At 44.6% G+C, this 15,294-nt stretch overlaps 1 protein-coding gene across 2 annotated transcripts in view; it reads right to left on the bottom strand.

The window, feature by feature from the left end:
* RASGRF1 (Ras protein specific guanine nucleotide releasing factor 1) overlaps positions 1–15,294 on the bottom strand; it is a 168,580-nt gene that overhangs the window by 23,077 nt on the left and 130,209 nt on the right. For both annotated transcript variants that reach the window (XM_073618247.1, XM_073618248.1), the window contains exons 21-23: positions 13,852–13,955; positions 11,398–11,482; positions 7,650–7,847 (exon numbers count right to left, since the gene is read on the bottom strand). In XM_073618247.1, coding sequence (XP_073474348.1) covers positions 7,650–7,847; positions 11,398–11,482; positions 13,852–13,955 — 387 coding nt within the window. The remainder of the gene's footprint in view (positions 1–7,649; positions 7,848–11,397; positions 11,483–13,851; positions 13,956–15,294) is intronic.

The raw sequence follows: 15,294 nt of genomic DNA, 5'->3' as shown, positions 1-15,294 counted from the left end.
GAGAATAGCTTGCACATGGGAGACAGAAGCTAAAGTAGCAAATCAAACTGGCTTGACGGAGATATTTAATAAAAGTACTGCCCAAATTTACTACGTTTGGCCAGAAGACTCTGTAGAGGAGGACCCCCCACCTTATGTGGCTGCCAGTTTGGCTTTAAGGGGTCCACGCACAAAAGCAAAAGAATTAGATTACATGGAACACACAAAAGATGAGCTATGCAATATAGTAGAGAGCAGAGGTTTAACAGCCCCATATCAACCTACAAAGAGGGATTTGGCTCGTATCCTAGAAACAGATGATTGGCATAAATCAAAAGGCACATATGCAAACCTAGATCTCTCTGAACTTAAGGCCTTGGCCAGAGAAAGAGAGATAGAGTCTGAACTTCCAGAGCAAACCATAATTTCCAAATTGTGGCAGCAAGATGAAGAGAGAAGGAAGGGAGATGCCAGCCCTTCTGCCCCTGGCATAGAGAAATCTGTTGCAGTTTATCCTGTCAGAACCCAATTAGTTTTTGAAGGTGATGCTGTTGACAGTAAGTCTCAAATTAAATGGCATGTACCTTTTAGTCCCCAAGATATGAGAGCCATATTAGAGGGATTGGGAGATCCTAGAAAGAATCCAATTGGGTTTGCAAACAAACTTAGTGCTGCACAGGAAGCATATGAGGCTTCTGCTACTGACATTCATCAGCTTCTTATTAAAGCAGTGGGAAGCAACATGTCTGGCTATATACTTAAAGAATGTGGTGTAGACGTCAAAAATCTAAATAAGATGGTTAGTGGACGGGAGGTTTGTGAGAAATTGAAGGAAAAATTGCCCCAAATATATGGACAAACCAGACATGCTGAATTTATGAATGCTAAGCAAGGGAAAGAGGAAGCAGCAGGGGCTTATTGGAGGCGGTTAAGTGATATGGCTGAGGAAGCAGGCATTAAAATAGAGGAAGAGAAGGCGGGAGAAACTGCAAGTCCATCTACACAACTGGTGAAACATAGGTTAATTGATGGTTTAATACCCCAGTTGAAAGAAAAGTTGTTCACAGCAAGGCCTGAGGCAGGCAATATGTCTATTCGAGACGTCCTGCCTATCCTGTTGTCCATAGAAAACAGGATTAACCAAAAAGACAGCAAACCCAAGGTTATGTACATGGGGAAGCAGAGAGGAAAAGGAAGAGGAAGAGGCAAAGGCAATTTCAGAAATCATGGCAATCGGGGACCAATTATATGCTACAATTGTGATGGGGAAGGACACATAGCCAAATTCTGCCATCTTCCTGACCGTAGACTAGGAAAGAGCTTAGAGGCCCCTCATGCTGATCCCAGTTCTCTGCCAAAAGCAGTGGATCAGGCATAGGAAAATGGCATGCCAGTATCAATCATGTTAAATAGGGGAGACAATGGTCCCGAGGCCAGAGTAAAAGTATTTTTACAAGAACTCCCCTATCCTGGAGGAGAAACAGAATTAACCTGTTTAATTGATACTGGTGCAAGCCGAAGTGTTTTTAATATAGAGGACTTACCTCCAGGATTATTATCTACAAATGTTATCTCTGGTGTTGGCCTAACCGGGACCTCTACTGATTTGGTTGAGTCCAAGCCACTTAAACTCAGGCTAGGACAGCAAACAGAAATTGTCACTAAAGTGTTAGTTTCAGACACAGTTCCTACCAATCTTTTGGGAGCTGACATTTTGAACCAAATTTTAGCAAACATAGACTACACTCCTACAGGAGTCCAAGTGGTCAGTAGTCTATCAGGAGAAGTTTTAAATTCTGCCTGTGGAGTATTTTTAATCCAAGACTCCACTCTGCCATTTCCACCAGAATTGGAAGTGATTCCCGCTGAATTATGGGCCACCAGCAAATATGATGTAGGTCTGCTGGATTGCACCCCAGTCATGATAAAAATTAAACCAGGAGCCCATCTCCCACAGATTAAACAGTACCCACTGAGTATTGCTCAGACTGAGGGGATAAAGGATCAAATCACTCAACTGAAAGCAGCAGGAGTTGTTGTACCAATTAAGTCCCAGGTCAATACACCCCTGTTCCCAATTGCAAAGAAGCCAGACAAGAAGGGTGGGCAGGTGACATATCGCATGGTGCATGATTTGAGAGCCATTAACAATATAATAGAGGCAGATACCCCGATCGTGCCCAACCCCCGCACTTTACTAAGTGGAATACCTGCCTCCAGCACCTGCTTTACAGTGATTGATCTTGCAAATGCTTTCTTTTCGGTGCCCCTGCACCCAGATTGCTGGCACCTTTTTTCATTTACCCATGATGCCCAAAAGTTAGCATGGACAAGATTGCCCCAAGGCTGTGTGAGTAGCCCCTCTGAATATAATACTGCGTTAAAGCAAGTATTGGACCAATGGTCCCCCTCACACCCAAACACAGTTTTGCTTCAGTACATAGACGATTTGCTTATTTGTTCTGATACAAAGGACATTTGTAGCAGAGAAACAGTAAGCCTTCTCCTGTTTCTCTATAACAGTAACAACAAAGTTAGCAAAGATAAGCTACAATACTGCCAAGAGAAAGTGATCTTCCTGGGTCACTGCATTTCACATGGAATCCGTCACCTAACTCCAGATCGAGTTAAAACTCTACAAAACTTTGAAAAGCCAAGAAATGTACGGCAACTACGTGCCTTCCTGGGGTTAGTGGGATATTGTAGGGACTGGATTCCAAATGCATCAGAACTTATGGCTCCTCTATATGAGGCTACCACTAGAAACCCTTTCAAACTCACATGGGACAATGAATTGCAGATGAAGGAGCTTATTAAAATTTTGTCTGAAGCTCCCGCCATTGGACTTCCTGACTATACTAAGACTTTCTCGTTGTTCTGTCATGAAGTCAATGGATTTGCTGCAGGTGTACTCACCCAGCTACATGGAGACAAACAGAGTCCTGTGATGTATGTATCAGCCTCATTAGACCCGGTCATCAAAGGCTCCCCCAGTTGTATGCAAGCCATAGCAGCCTGCATTTTGCTGCTAGACAAAGTAACGGAGCTTGTACTAGATTCTGCTCTGATCCTGTATGTGCCACATGCAGTACAGGAAATCATGAATCAAGTAAATACTAGACGTGTGTCTGCCAGTAGATTTGACAAGTACCAGTCTGCTCTTTTTGCTCCATCGAATTTAACAATCAAACGATGTGTTATTTTAAATCCGGCTACTCTTCTTCCTATAATTGATGAGGAAGATGCAACAAATGGTACTGATGTAGAACCTGAGAGTTTTTCTCACGATTGTATGGCTCTTATGGAGGTAGAAAGGGCCTCTGTCACAACAGCAAAAGATGAGCCCTTATCAGATTGTGACACACACTTATTAGTAGATGGTTCCAGATTTTACACTGATGATGGTCAGCCACACACAGGGTTTGCTGTAACCACTTCAGACACCATTTTACATCAGGAAGCACTGAAACCCCAGATGTCAGCACAGGAAGCGGAGTTGTATGCTGTAGTCAAAGCATGTCATCTCCTAGAGAATCAAAGGGGAAATGTTTACACTGACAGCAGATATGCATTTGGAATAGCCCACGATTTTGGGCCTATCTGGAAAGCACGGCACTTTCTGACTAGTGCAGGGAAGCCAGTGAGACATGCAAAACTCATAGAGCGGCTATTTGAGGCCTTTCAGAAGCCAGCAGAAGTTGCCATCTTGAAGGTAAAAGGGCATGCAAGGGGAAATGACATGACAGCCAGAGGAAATGCTTTAGCGGACCAAGCGGCAAAGGATGCTGCCCTTATGGCATTTGGAGTCACATCCACTGTAGGGGTCGCCCAGGTAGCGGGGACAGATTCCCCTCATCAAGAGCAGTGGGATGTAGAAACTCTAATTCAGTTGCAGAACCAGGCCCCTGATGAAGAGAAGGATAAGTGGATCAAATGTAATGCTACCCAAAATCAGCAGGGCCTGTGGAGCGCTGACAACAGGTGGTGTCTACCCAGGAGTTTGTACCCAGTTTTAGCACGGCTGGCACATGGCGTCAGTCATCTTGCTAAGGGCGCGATGGTGGCACTTACTGACTGCTATTGGATAGCACCTGGATTTAGTGCATTTGCAGCCAGGTTTTGTGCTTCATGTCTCACTTGTGCTCTGTACAATGCAGGGAGGCCTGTTCATGTTCCCCAAAGGCATTCTCCAAAGCCAGATTTCCCTTTCCAAAGAATTCAAATAGACTACATTCAGATGCCCAGAATAGGCACCTATGAGTTTGCTTTAGTGTGTGTTGACATGTTTTCAGGTTGGCCCGAGAGCTGGCCAGTAGCCAAAGCAAATGCAAAAACAACAGCAAAGAAAATTTTGAATGAAATAGTTTGTAGATATGGAGTTCCTGAAACTATTGAGAGTGACAGAGGAACCCATTTTACTGGGGAAGTAATGAAAGAGGTAATGGAAGCACTTCACATACAGCAAGCTTTCCATACACCTTATCATCCACAAAGTAGTGGTAAAGTTGAGAGACTTAATGGAATTTTGAAAAACAGATGTGCAAAAATTAAAGCAGATACAGGAAAAGGATGGGTGGAAGCTTTGCCATTAGCCCTATATTCTGTACGAACTACCCCTAAACAACCACATGGGCTGTCCCCCTATGAGATTTTATTTGGAGGGCCACCCAAAACAGAATAAAATACATGAAGGTGTTTATAAATCTATCCCCGACCCAGATTCTGTTTCAGGTATTCACAGAATCCAACCAGGTGACTGGGTGGTGGTCAAGCGACACGTCAGAAAGCCACTAGAACCAAAATTTGACGGACCACATTTGGTGCTTTTGACAACCGGTTCTGCTGTCAAGTTGGAAGGAAAGCCCACCTGGATTCACGCCAGTCACTGCAAGAAAATCCTGAAGTGATGATATCCTTTGAAAAAAAGATGATAATGTTTCTTTTCTTTTTGTTGTTTTTGAGAACTGAGACATGGAAAAATAACCCTTTCATCCAAATGTTAAATTTGTATGCAACCCATAGCAACGCTAGTAACTGCTGGGTGTGTTCTCACTTACATCCCCATACAGGAACAATACCCATGATAGCAATGCCTCTCAATTTCACTGATCTAAACAGGACCAGAATAAATGGCTCATACATAGTCTCCACAGCTAATGAGCACAGATCAGTAACTTTGATGGTTTCGAAACAGATAAACACTCCACAGATTTGTTTAAACATCACACGCCCGTTTAACACTAAATGTAGACGGTTGGGCAATTCAGATTGCAGCGGAGCAAAAATTACAGCTTATGGAGGAAACTATGGTCAATATTATTATATCCCAGATCCAGAACTAAATAGAACCCTTTATAGTACAAATTGCTCACAGTTTCCAATATGTGAAAATATCGGTTTCCTGAGATTCCATGTTATTGCTTCCAGTTTTTTAGGAGCAGGCATACCGTCCATACGTAGAGGGTTATATTATATATGTGGAAATAAAGCTTACGCCTGGCTTCCTACTAATGTTACAGGTACATGTTATATTGGGAAGTTAGTACCTGCTTTGGCTGTTCGCAAAGATACAGTGCGACCAGATCAAAGTCCAGAATACCCTTTAGTGTTCAAAAGAGAGCTGTTCACTGAAGGTGACATGGCATGGTCATGGTTCCCTTCCTGGACAGAATGGGGAATTGAAGCAATGAAAAGACTAAATAATTACACTAGAATTGTAGATGAGATTATTAACCTTACTACCACTGATATAGGTTTATTAAATGAAGAAATGGCTCAGCTTAAAAAAGTGGTATTAGAGCACAGATTAACGCTAAATTATCTCACTGCAGCTCAAGGTGGGATGTGTAAGATATTTCGCACTGACTGTTGTATATACATTTCTGATAATGAGGACATTATTAAAGGGCATCTTGCTAAGATAAGAGAACTACAGAATAAGGCCAGAGATATTGCTAAAGATGGATGGAACCCCTTTCAGGGTTTAGGAGGTTTTGGTGATTTTTTATATGGCATAGCAACATGGTTACAGAAACTAGGCGCTTACATTGTGATGTTCCTATTTCTCATGTTTGTTATTTACTTCCTCATCAGGCTATGCCTCTGTGTGACTACCCGCTGTACCAACAAATGTACCACCAGCCCTGATGAACCCATTATTGTGAGAAAGCTAGGAGGGAGCTGAACAGGACGCCGTCTCTCTGCGCCAATGTAACAGGAGTTACCAGCAATCGGCTGAACGTAACGCGGAGAAGAATGGTGTCAAATAAACAAAAGGGGGGAAATGACATGGACATTCATTGTACTGTTCATTTAAGCACAAGAGAATCCATTTTGTTCTCACTGTTGAAATGTGTTCTGTAACCTTCACCTAACACACAGACACTTCTCCTACTAAACGCTCTCTACTCCCCCCTCCCTTCTCAAGGTTTTACTTTTGCAATTGTTCTATTCGCTAGTTTTTAATAACATATTTCTATTTGTTAGCTTTTAATAACATCTCACACCACCCCTTTCTTATCTATGTATAAAATAACATGTAATAATAAATTTTTCACTGAACGGACATTTTAAACACAGTGATTGAGTCCTGTGAATCTGTTCCTGCAGCTGCAGTATTAACTTTGTTTTAGAGTCCCAATCAGAAATCAGTCATATCATGTCCCATCTCTGCCCATCTCTTGCATCATGCCCGCAGTCTATGCCCATCTCTTGTATCATATCTGCAGTCTCTGCCCATCTCTTGCATCATGCCCGCAGTCTATGCCCATCTCTTGTATCATATCTGCAGTCTCTGACCATCTCTTGTATCATGTCTGCAGTCTCTGACCATCTCTTGTATCATGTCTGCAGTCTATGACCATCTCTTGTATCATGTCTGCAGTCTCTGACCATCACTTGTATCATGTCTGCAGTCTCTGACTAGCTCTTGTATAATGTCTGAAGTCTCTGACCATCTCTTGTATCATGTCCGCAGTCTCTAGCCATCTCTTATATCATGCCTGCAGTCTCTGGCCTTCTCTTGTATCATGTCTGCACCCTCTGCACATCTCTTGTATCATGTCTGCAATCTCTGCACATCTCTTGTATCATGTCTGCAGTCTCTGCACATCTCTTGTATCATGTCTGCAATCTCTGCACCTCTCTTGTATCATGTCTGCAATCTCTGCACATCTCTTGTATAATGTCTGCAGTCTCTGACTATCTCTTTTATAATGTTCGCAGTCTCTGACCATCTCTTCTATCATGTCTGCAGTCTCTGCCCATCTCTTCTATCATGTCTGCAGTCTCTGCCCATCTCTTGTATCATGTCTGCAGTCTCTGCCCATCTCTTGTATCATGTCTGCAGTCTCTGCCCATCTCTTGTATCATTGCCCATAGACTTTGACTATATCATGTGGTGTGCCTGCGGTCTCTGACATTGAATATTTACTGAAACGTATATGCGGCTCTTTGGAGATGTTGAGGCCCCCGACATCATAAACGTTAAGTAAAACACGGATGTAGATTCTCTCATGGACTCTCTGATAAACTAACAGTACCATAGCACTTCATTTGAACAAAAAAAAATCTGGAGTCAGAGCGTGATGATGTAACACTGACCCCGGCACACAGAGGAAATAAAGACTAATAATGTATCACATGTTCTCCAGTGTTTAGGTTCTTCATACCTGTTTGGACACTTTAATCCAGGTCCTCTTGAGGCGAAATATTGCACTGCGATTAAGTGATGATGTAATCTCCAGAACGGCGTTATAATTGTGTAGACAGCGACAAATATCAGCCACTGCCACCCACTTCTCAATTGTGCACGCACGTACCGCCGGATCTTCATTCCGCAGGATCTCCGTGGCAATCAGGTTACTCATCTGATGCACAGAAATACTGAGATATCAATACACAGCACAGTACCGGCTTTTATAAAGTACTCTGTATAAAGTCTTTATTTAGGCGCCAGGTAAAACATTATGAAAATGAGGATTTTTGACTTACCGGCTTGTTAGGAGAGCTGCGGCTGCTGCTCCTTTGTGGCAAGTATCCACTTTCCTCTCCCCACTTGGCGCGTCTCCTGCTCTGATTGGCCGGTGATGGCGCATCTTCGCAAAGCAAACGTACTAGTTGCTAGGTAGCGGTGGGCTCAGGCTGCCCTTCCTCCTCTGCCAATCATTGGTCTCACCACTGTGGCACTCAATTTGAACATCACAAGCCCAAAGCTCTGGGCTTGTGATAGCACCTAATACCTAGCTCCCTACCTGCCATGCCTTGCCTGCCTCATTGCTAACCTCAGCTTTGCACCCGGACTACACTTTTGGATTACTCACTACTTGCCCTGACTTCATAACGATCTACGGATTACACATCCCTGCTGCCTGTCCTGACCTCAGAACTGTCTACTGGATTATACATGCCAGCTGCCTGTCCTGACCTCAGAACTGTCTACTGGATTATACATGCCCTCTGCCTATCCTGACCTCAGAACTGTCTACTGGATTACACATGCCCGCTGACTATCCTAACCTCAGAACTGTCTACCGGTTTACACAAGCCCGCTGCCTGTCCTGACCTCAGAACTGTCTACTGGATTACACATGCCCACTGTCTGTCCTGACCTCAGAATTGTCTACTGGATTATACATGCCTCCTGCCTGTCCTGACCTCAGAACTGTCTACTGGATTATACATGCCTGGTGCCTGTCCTGACCTGAGAACTGTCTAATGGATTACACATGCCCGCTGCCTATCCTGACCTCAGAACTGTCTACTGGATTATACATGCCCGCTGCCTGTCCTGATATCAGAACTGTCTACTGGATTACACATGCCCACTGTCTGTCCCGACCTCAGAACTGTCTACTGGATTACACATGCCTGTCCTGACCTCAGAACTGTCTACTGGATTACACATGCCAGCTGCCTGTCCTGACCTCAGAACTGTCTACTGGATTATACATGCCCTCTGCCTATCCTGACCTCAGAACTGTCTACTGGATTACACATGCCCGCTGACTATCCTAACCTCAGAACTGTCTACCGGTTTACACAAGCCCGCTGCCTGTCCTGACCTCAGAACTGTCTACTGGATTACACATGCCCACTGTCTGTCCTGACCTCAGAATTGTCTACTGGATTATACATGCCTCCTGCCTGTCCTGACCTCAGAACTGTCTACTGGATTATACATGCCTGGTGCCTGTCCTGACCTGAGAACTGTCTAATGGATTACACATGCCCGCTGCCTATCCTGACCTCAGAACTGTCTACTGGATTATACATGCCCGCTGCCTGTCCTGATATCAGAACTGTCTACTGGATTACACATGCCCACTGTCTGTCCCGACCTCAGAACTGTCTACTGGATTACACATGCCTGTCCTGACCTCAGAACTGTCTACTGGATTACACATGCCCGCTGCCTGTCCTGACCTCAGAACTGTCTACTGGATTATACATGCCTGCTGCTTATCCTGACCTCAGAACTGTCTACCGGATTACACATGCCCGCTGCCTATCCTGACCTCAAAACGGTCTACTGGACTATACATGACTGCTGCTTATCCTGACCTCAGAACTGTCTACTGGATTACACATGCCTGCTGCCTGTTCTGACCTCAGAACTGTCTACTGGATTATACATGCCTGCTGCCTATCCTGACCTCAGAACTGTGTACTGGATTACACATGCCCGCTGCCTATCCTGACCTCAGAACTGTCTACTGGATTACACACGCCCACTGCCTGTCCTGACCTCAGAACTGTCTACTGGATTACACATGCTCACTGCCTGTCCTGACCTCAGAATTGTCTACTGGATTACACATGCCCGCTGCCTATCCTGACCTCAGAACTGTCTACTGGATTACACATGCCCGCTGCCTATCCTGACCTCAGAACTGTCTACTGGATTACACATGCCCACTGCCTGTCCTGACCTCAGAACTGTCTACTGGATTACACATGCCCACTGCCTGTCCTAACCTCAGAACTGTCTACTGGATTACACATGCCTGCTGCCTATCCTGACCTTAGAACTCTCTACTGGATTATACATGCCTGCTGCCTGTCCTGATATCAGAACTGTCTACTGGATTAAACATGCCCACTGTCTGTCCTGACCTCAGAACTGTCTACTGGATTACACATGCCCGCTGCCTGTCCTGACCTCAGAACTGTCTACTGGATTACACATGCCTGCTGCCTATCCTGACCTCAGAACTGTCTACCGGATTACACATGCCCGCTGCCTATCCTGACCTCAAAACGGTCTACTGGACTATACATGACTGCTGCTTATCCTGACCTCAGAACTGTCTACTGGATTACACATGCCCGCTTCCTATCCTGACCTCAGAACTGTCTACTGGATTACACATGCCCACTGCCTGTCCTGACCTCAGAACTGTCTACTGGATTACACATGCCCACTGCCTGTCCTAACCTCAGAACTGTCTACTGGATTACACATGCCCGCTGCCTATCCTGACCTTAGAACTGTCTACTGGATTATACATGCCAGCTGCCTGTCCTGATATCAGAACTGTCTACTGGATTACACATGCCTGTCCTGACCTCAGAACTGTTTACTAGATTACACATGCCCACTGTCTGTCCTGACCTCAGAACTGTCTACTGGATTATGCTTGCCTGTGTCCTGTACTGTACAATTAGGTACATTACTATATTTTGTACAAGATATATTATGACCATTCAGCTGGTAAATAAAGGGGAGTAACAGCCAGGGTTGAGTATATACTAACTCTTTAGATACACTCAAATTATATTTCCATAAAAAAAAAAAAAAAACATGAATGGCAACATACATCCCACCAAAATCACGGAGAACTACCATTGTAGCAGCTTATCTCCAAAGAGTCCTGTGGAAGATCCTTAAAGTGGTTGTAAACCTCAGATATGAAATATGAACAATGCATATTCTTCTATAGTATGTACTTGTCTCAATCCAGAGCACTAAGTGTCTTTTCTGTTTGCCCCCTCCTTCCTCTGCTCTCTGCACAAGTCCCTTCTAACACATTTTCCTGACACCAAGAGAAAAAAAGGTGACAGGGGAAGGAGCTCCAGCACACAGCCTTAGCTCTGTTGCTGAGTGAAGAGGGGTGTGTCCCTTCCCTGTATTCAGCTCTGACTGAGTTGTGCAGAGTGCAGTTTTAGCTCCCCGCCCTCCTTGCTTTCTGAAAGCTCAGACAAACTAAAAAATTCTGGACTTTGAATGGCTGTGTAGAGGAGAAGACTGCAGATAAACAGTTTCAACTTATGTAGGAGGATTTGTTTCATTTCTGTGTATCACATGGGGCCAGTCACTTCACTGGGCATATGGAAAAGTTTACTACCACTTTAAAGCAAACCTGTCACCATCAAGAACTGAACTCGTACTATGATGTTGATTTTGCTCCAATGACTTACATGGTTGAAGTGTTTGCTTGTGCTCATTATATACGGAGTTCTCTCATTTTTGTCAGTTTTCATCCACCCCTGACCAAAAAACTCCCTGTAGAAAAAAAATAAAAGATGGAGCTGTAGTCACATTTTTCAGGTATTCAGATGAATCTCACCCTCCCACACAAATAGACTTTCTTGTTCCCCCCCCACCCCTTACCTTGGGTGGTCTGCTTGTGCAGTAATAACACGCCCAGTGGATCCAGCGTTGTCCTCTCTAATCCCAGTGTACTGCCCCGTACACACGGTCGGATTTTCCGATGGAAAATGTCAGATCGGAGCGTGTTGTCGGAAATTCCGACCGTGTGTAGGCTCCATCGGACATTTTCCATCGGATTTTCCGGCACACAAAGTTGGAGAGCAGGAGATAAAATTTTCCGACAACAAAGTCCGTTGTCGGGAATTCCGATCGTGTGTACACAAATCCGACGGACAAAGTGCCACGCATGCTCAGAATAAATAAAGAGATGAAAGCTATTGGCCACTGCCCCATTTATAGTCCCGACGTACGTGTTTTACGTCACCGCGTTCAGAACGATCGGATTTTCCGACAACTTTGTGCGACCGTGTGTATGCAAGACAAGTTTGAGCCAACATCCGTCGGAAAAAATCCTAGGATTTTGTTGTCGGAATGTCCGAACAAAGTCCGACCGTGTGTACACCCTATAACAGTACTGCTCCTGGACCACACCACCGCCACCTTGTTTGCATCACGGGAAACCAGCTGTCCGTTTCAGCTTCTTCAGCCAATTCCCTTCCCCAATGATGATCACATCTCATATGTCAAACCCTGAATCCGGCCCACCAGGCCTAGTCATGTGGCCCTCGCACCCGGTTTTGCAGCTGGAACTCCTGGGTTTGTAGAGCACTCCGGAACCCTGCACGTAGCGCACTCCTGAATCCTGCACTCTGTACGTGACACACTCCTGAACCCTGCACTCTGTACGTGGCACACTCCTGAACCATGCACTCTGTATGTGGCACACTCCTGAACCCTGCACTCTGTATGTGGCACACTCCTGAACCCTGCACACGGCACACGGCACACTCCTGAACCCTGTACTCTGTATGTGGCGCACTCCTGAACCCTGCACCCTGTACGTGGCGCACTCCTGAATCCTGCACTCTGTACGTGGCGCACTCCTGAACCCTGCACTCTGTACGTGGCGCACTCCTGAACCCTGCACTCTGTACGTGGCGCACTCCTGAACCCTGCACTCTGTACGTGGCGCACTCCTGCACCCTGCTCTCTGTACGTGGCGCACTCCTGAACCCTGCTCTCTGTACGTGGCGCACTCCTGAACCTTGCACTCTGTACGTGGCACACTCCTGAACCCTGCACGTGGCGCATTCTTGAACCCTATACGTAGCGCACTCATGAATCCTGTAAGTAGCGCACTCCTGAACCCTGTACGTGGAGCATTCCTGAACCCTATACGTAGCGCACTCCTGAACCCTGTAAGTAGCGCACTCCTGAATCCTGTACGTGGCGCATTCCTGAACCCTGTACGTGGCGCATTCCTGAACCCTGTACGTAGCACACTCCTGAACCCTGTCCGTAGCGCACTCCTGAACCCTGTCCGTAGCGCACTCCTGAACCCTGTCCGTAGCGCACTTCTGAACCCTGTACGTAGCGCACTCCTGAACCCTGCACATAGCGCACTCCTGAACCCTGTACGTAGCGCACCACTGAACTCTGTACGCGGTGCACCCCTGAACCCTGCACGTAGCGCACTCCTGAACCCTGCATGTTGTGCACTCCTGAACCCTGCACGTGGCGCACTCTTGAACCCTGCACGTGGCGCACTCTTGAACCCTGCACGTAGCGCACTCTTGAACCCTGCACGTAGCGCACTCCTGAACCCTGTACGTAGCGCACTCCTGAACCCTGAAGGTAGCGCACTCCTAAACCCTGAATGTAGCGCACTCCTGAACCCTGAACGTAGCGCACTCCTGAACCCTGAATGTAGCGCACTCCTGAACCCTGAACGTAGCGCACTCCTGAACCCTGAACGTAGCGTACTCCTGAACCCTGAACGTAGCGCACTCCTGAACCCTGCACGTAGCGCACTCCTGAACCCTGCACGTAGCACACTCCTGAACCCTGCACGTAGCACACTTCTGAACCCTGCACGTAGCACACTTCTGAACTCTGAACGTAGCGCACTCCTGAACTCTGAATGTAGCACACTCCTGAACCCTGCTTGTAGAGCACTTTTTTCTTTTTATAAATAGATCCCTGAAATTTACATTTTCCATCATTTTCTGTCTCAATGACAATGGTCACCAGGACAAACAGAAAGGGGCGGCATTACCAATCAGGGGAGCAGACAGAAATAAAAACTGCACTGGGGTTCTAACCCAACCCTACAACATCCAAAACTGTACAGGTCAGCACAGGCCACATCGGAAGAGACTTACTCATAGGGAATCTGCTTGAAGATCAGATGGTCCAATAATGTCAGTTGTTCTGCACTTTCCAGAGCTGAGAGGGAGTCAAAGGGATCCACCGGAGTCCCCAAAACCTGCACAAAGCACAATCATAAGACGATGTTCCAGTCTATACCACCGGATTCAAAATCTCTCATTCATTCATCTAATAAATAAGTGTAAAGAAAAACCATCAATACTGAAATTCCTATTGCAGGGGATGCATTAAGATACAGGTAAAATTTTAGGCACCCTCTGCAATAGCAATTTCAGTTTGGTGAAACACCAGGTGATTATAATGAACCAGACCCTCTCATTCAGATTCAGTCATGCAAAAAGTCTGAAATGTACCGTATGTAGGCTTTAGAACCACTTTAACAATTAATATTTAAAGTCTTTTTATTTAAATTCATTTTATTTCTCCAAAAATTAAAAAAATATATATATATATTTTTACAAGGCAAATCACAAAAAAACACAAAAACCTGGTTTGTCATTAAAAACAAAATACGTATTCCTTATTTTTTATAGTAATAAAAAAAAAGTAATTGCCAAATAAACAGGTCCATAGCATAAAAAAGAACCTGTCACCAAAAAAATCATGACAAAGGGGACATTTTGTCACCATTTCACAGGCACACACAATTTTAAAGTTTAGCATGTTGGGTATCTATTTACTCAGTGCAGCCCCAATCTTTTATAATATTACCAACATTTTTTTTTAATTAATTTATTGCGTTTGTGTGCCCTTAACTTTAGTTTATTTTTTACTGAAATTTTGCGTACCACTATTTTATTCTCTAGGGTTTACTTTTAAAAAATATACAATGCTTTGGGGGTTTTATGTAATCTTCAGGCCTACAGTTTGTTTTTAAACATGTGTGCAAGAAAAACCCCCAAAAACAAATACCCCCCCCCCCCAAAAAAAATGGCTCTAAATGGTTAACCACTTCAGCTCCAGAAGGTTTTACCCCCTCTTCCTGACCAGGCCATTTTTTTATGATACGGCACTGCATTGATTTAACTGACAATTGCGCAGTTGTGCGACGCAGTACCCAAAGAAAATTGAGGTCCTTTTTTCCCCCCACAGATAGAGCTTTCTTTTGGTGGTATTTGAGGTCCTTTGCGTTTTTTTTTTGCGCTATAAACAAAAAAAGAGCGAAATTTCTTTTTATATATTTATTTATTTATTGTTTTCTGCTATAAAACACATCCAATAAAAAAATGTAAAAAAACCTAATTTCTTAATAAATTTACTGATGAAAAAATTCGTTTTTTTACATTTTTTTAATATCTATTATAGCAAAAAGTAAAAAAATTTTTATTTTCAAAATTATCGCACTTTTTTGTTTATAGCGCATAAAATAAAAACCACAGAGGTGATCAAATACCAGCAAAAGAAACCCCTATTTGTGGGGAAAAAAAAGCACGTAA

This window comes from Aquarana catesbeiana, linkage group LG03 (genome assembly GCF_042186555.1).
Source record: "Aquarana catesbeiana isolate 2022-GZ linkage group LG03, ASM4218655v1, whole genome shotgun sequence".
Taxonomy (NCBI): domain Eukaryota; kingdom Metazoa; phylum Chordata; class Amphibia; order Anura; family Ranidae; genus Aquarana; species Aquarana catesbeiana.
This window is presented reverse-complemented; position numbering and strand designations above follow the sequence as displayed.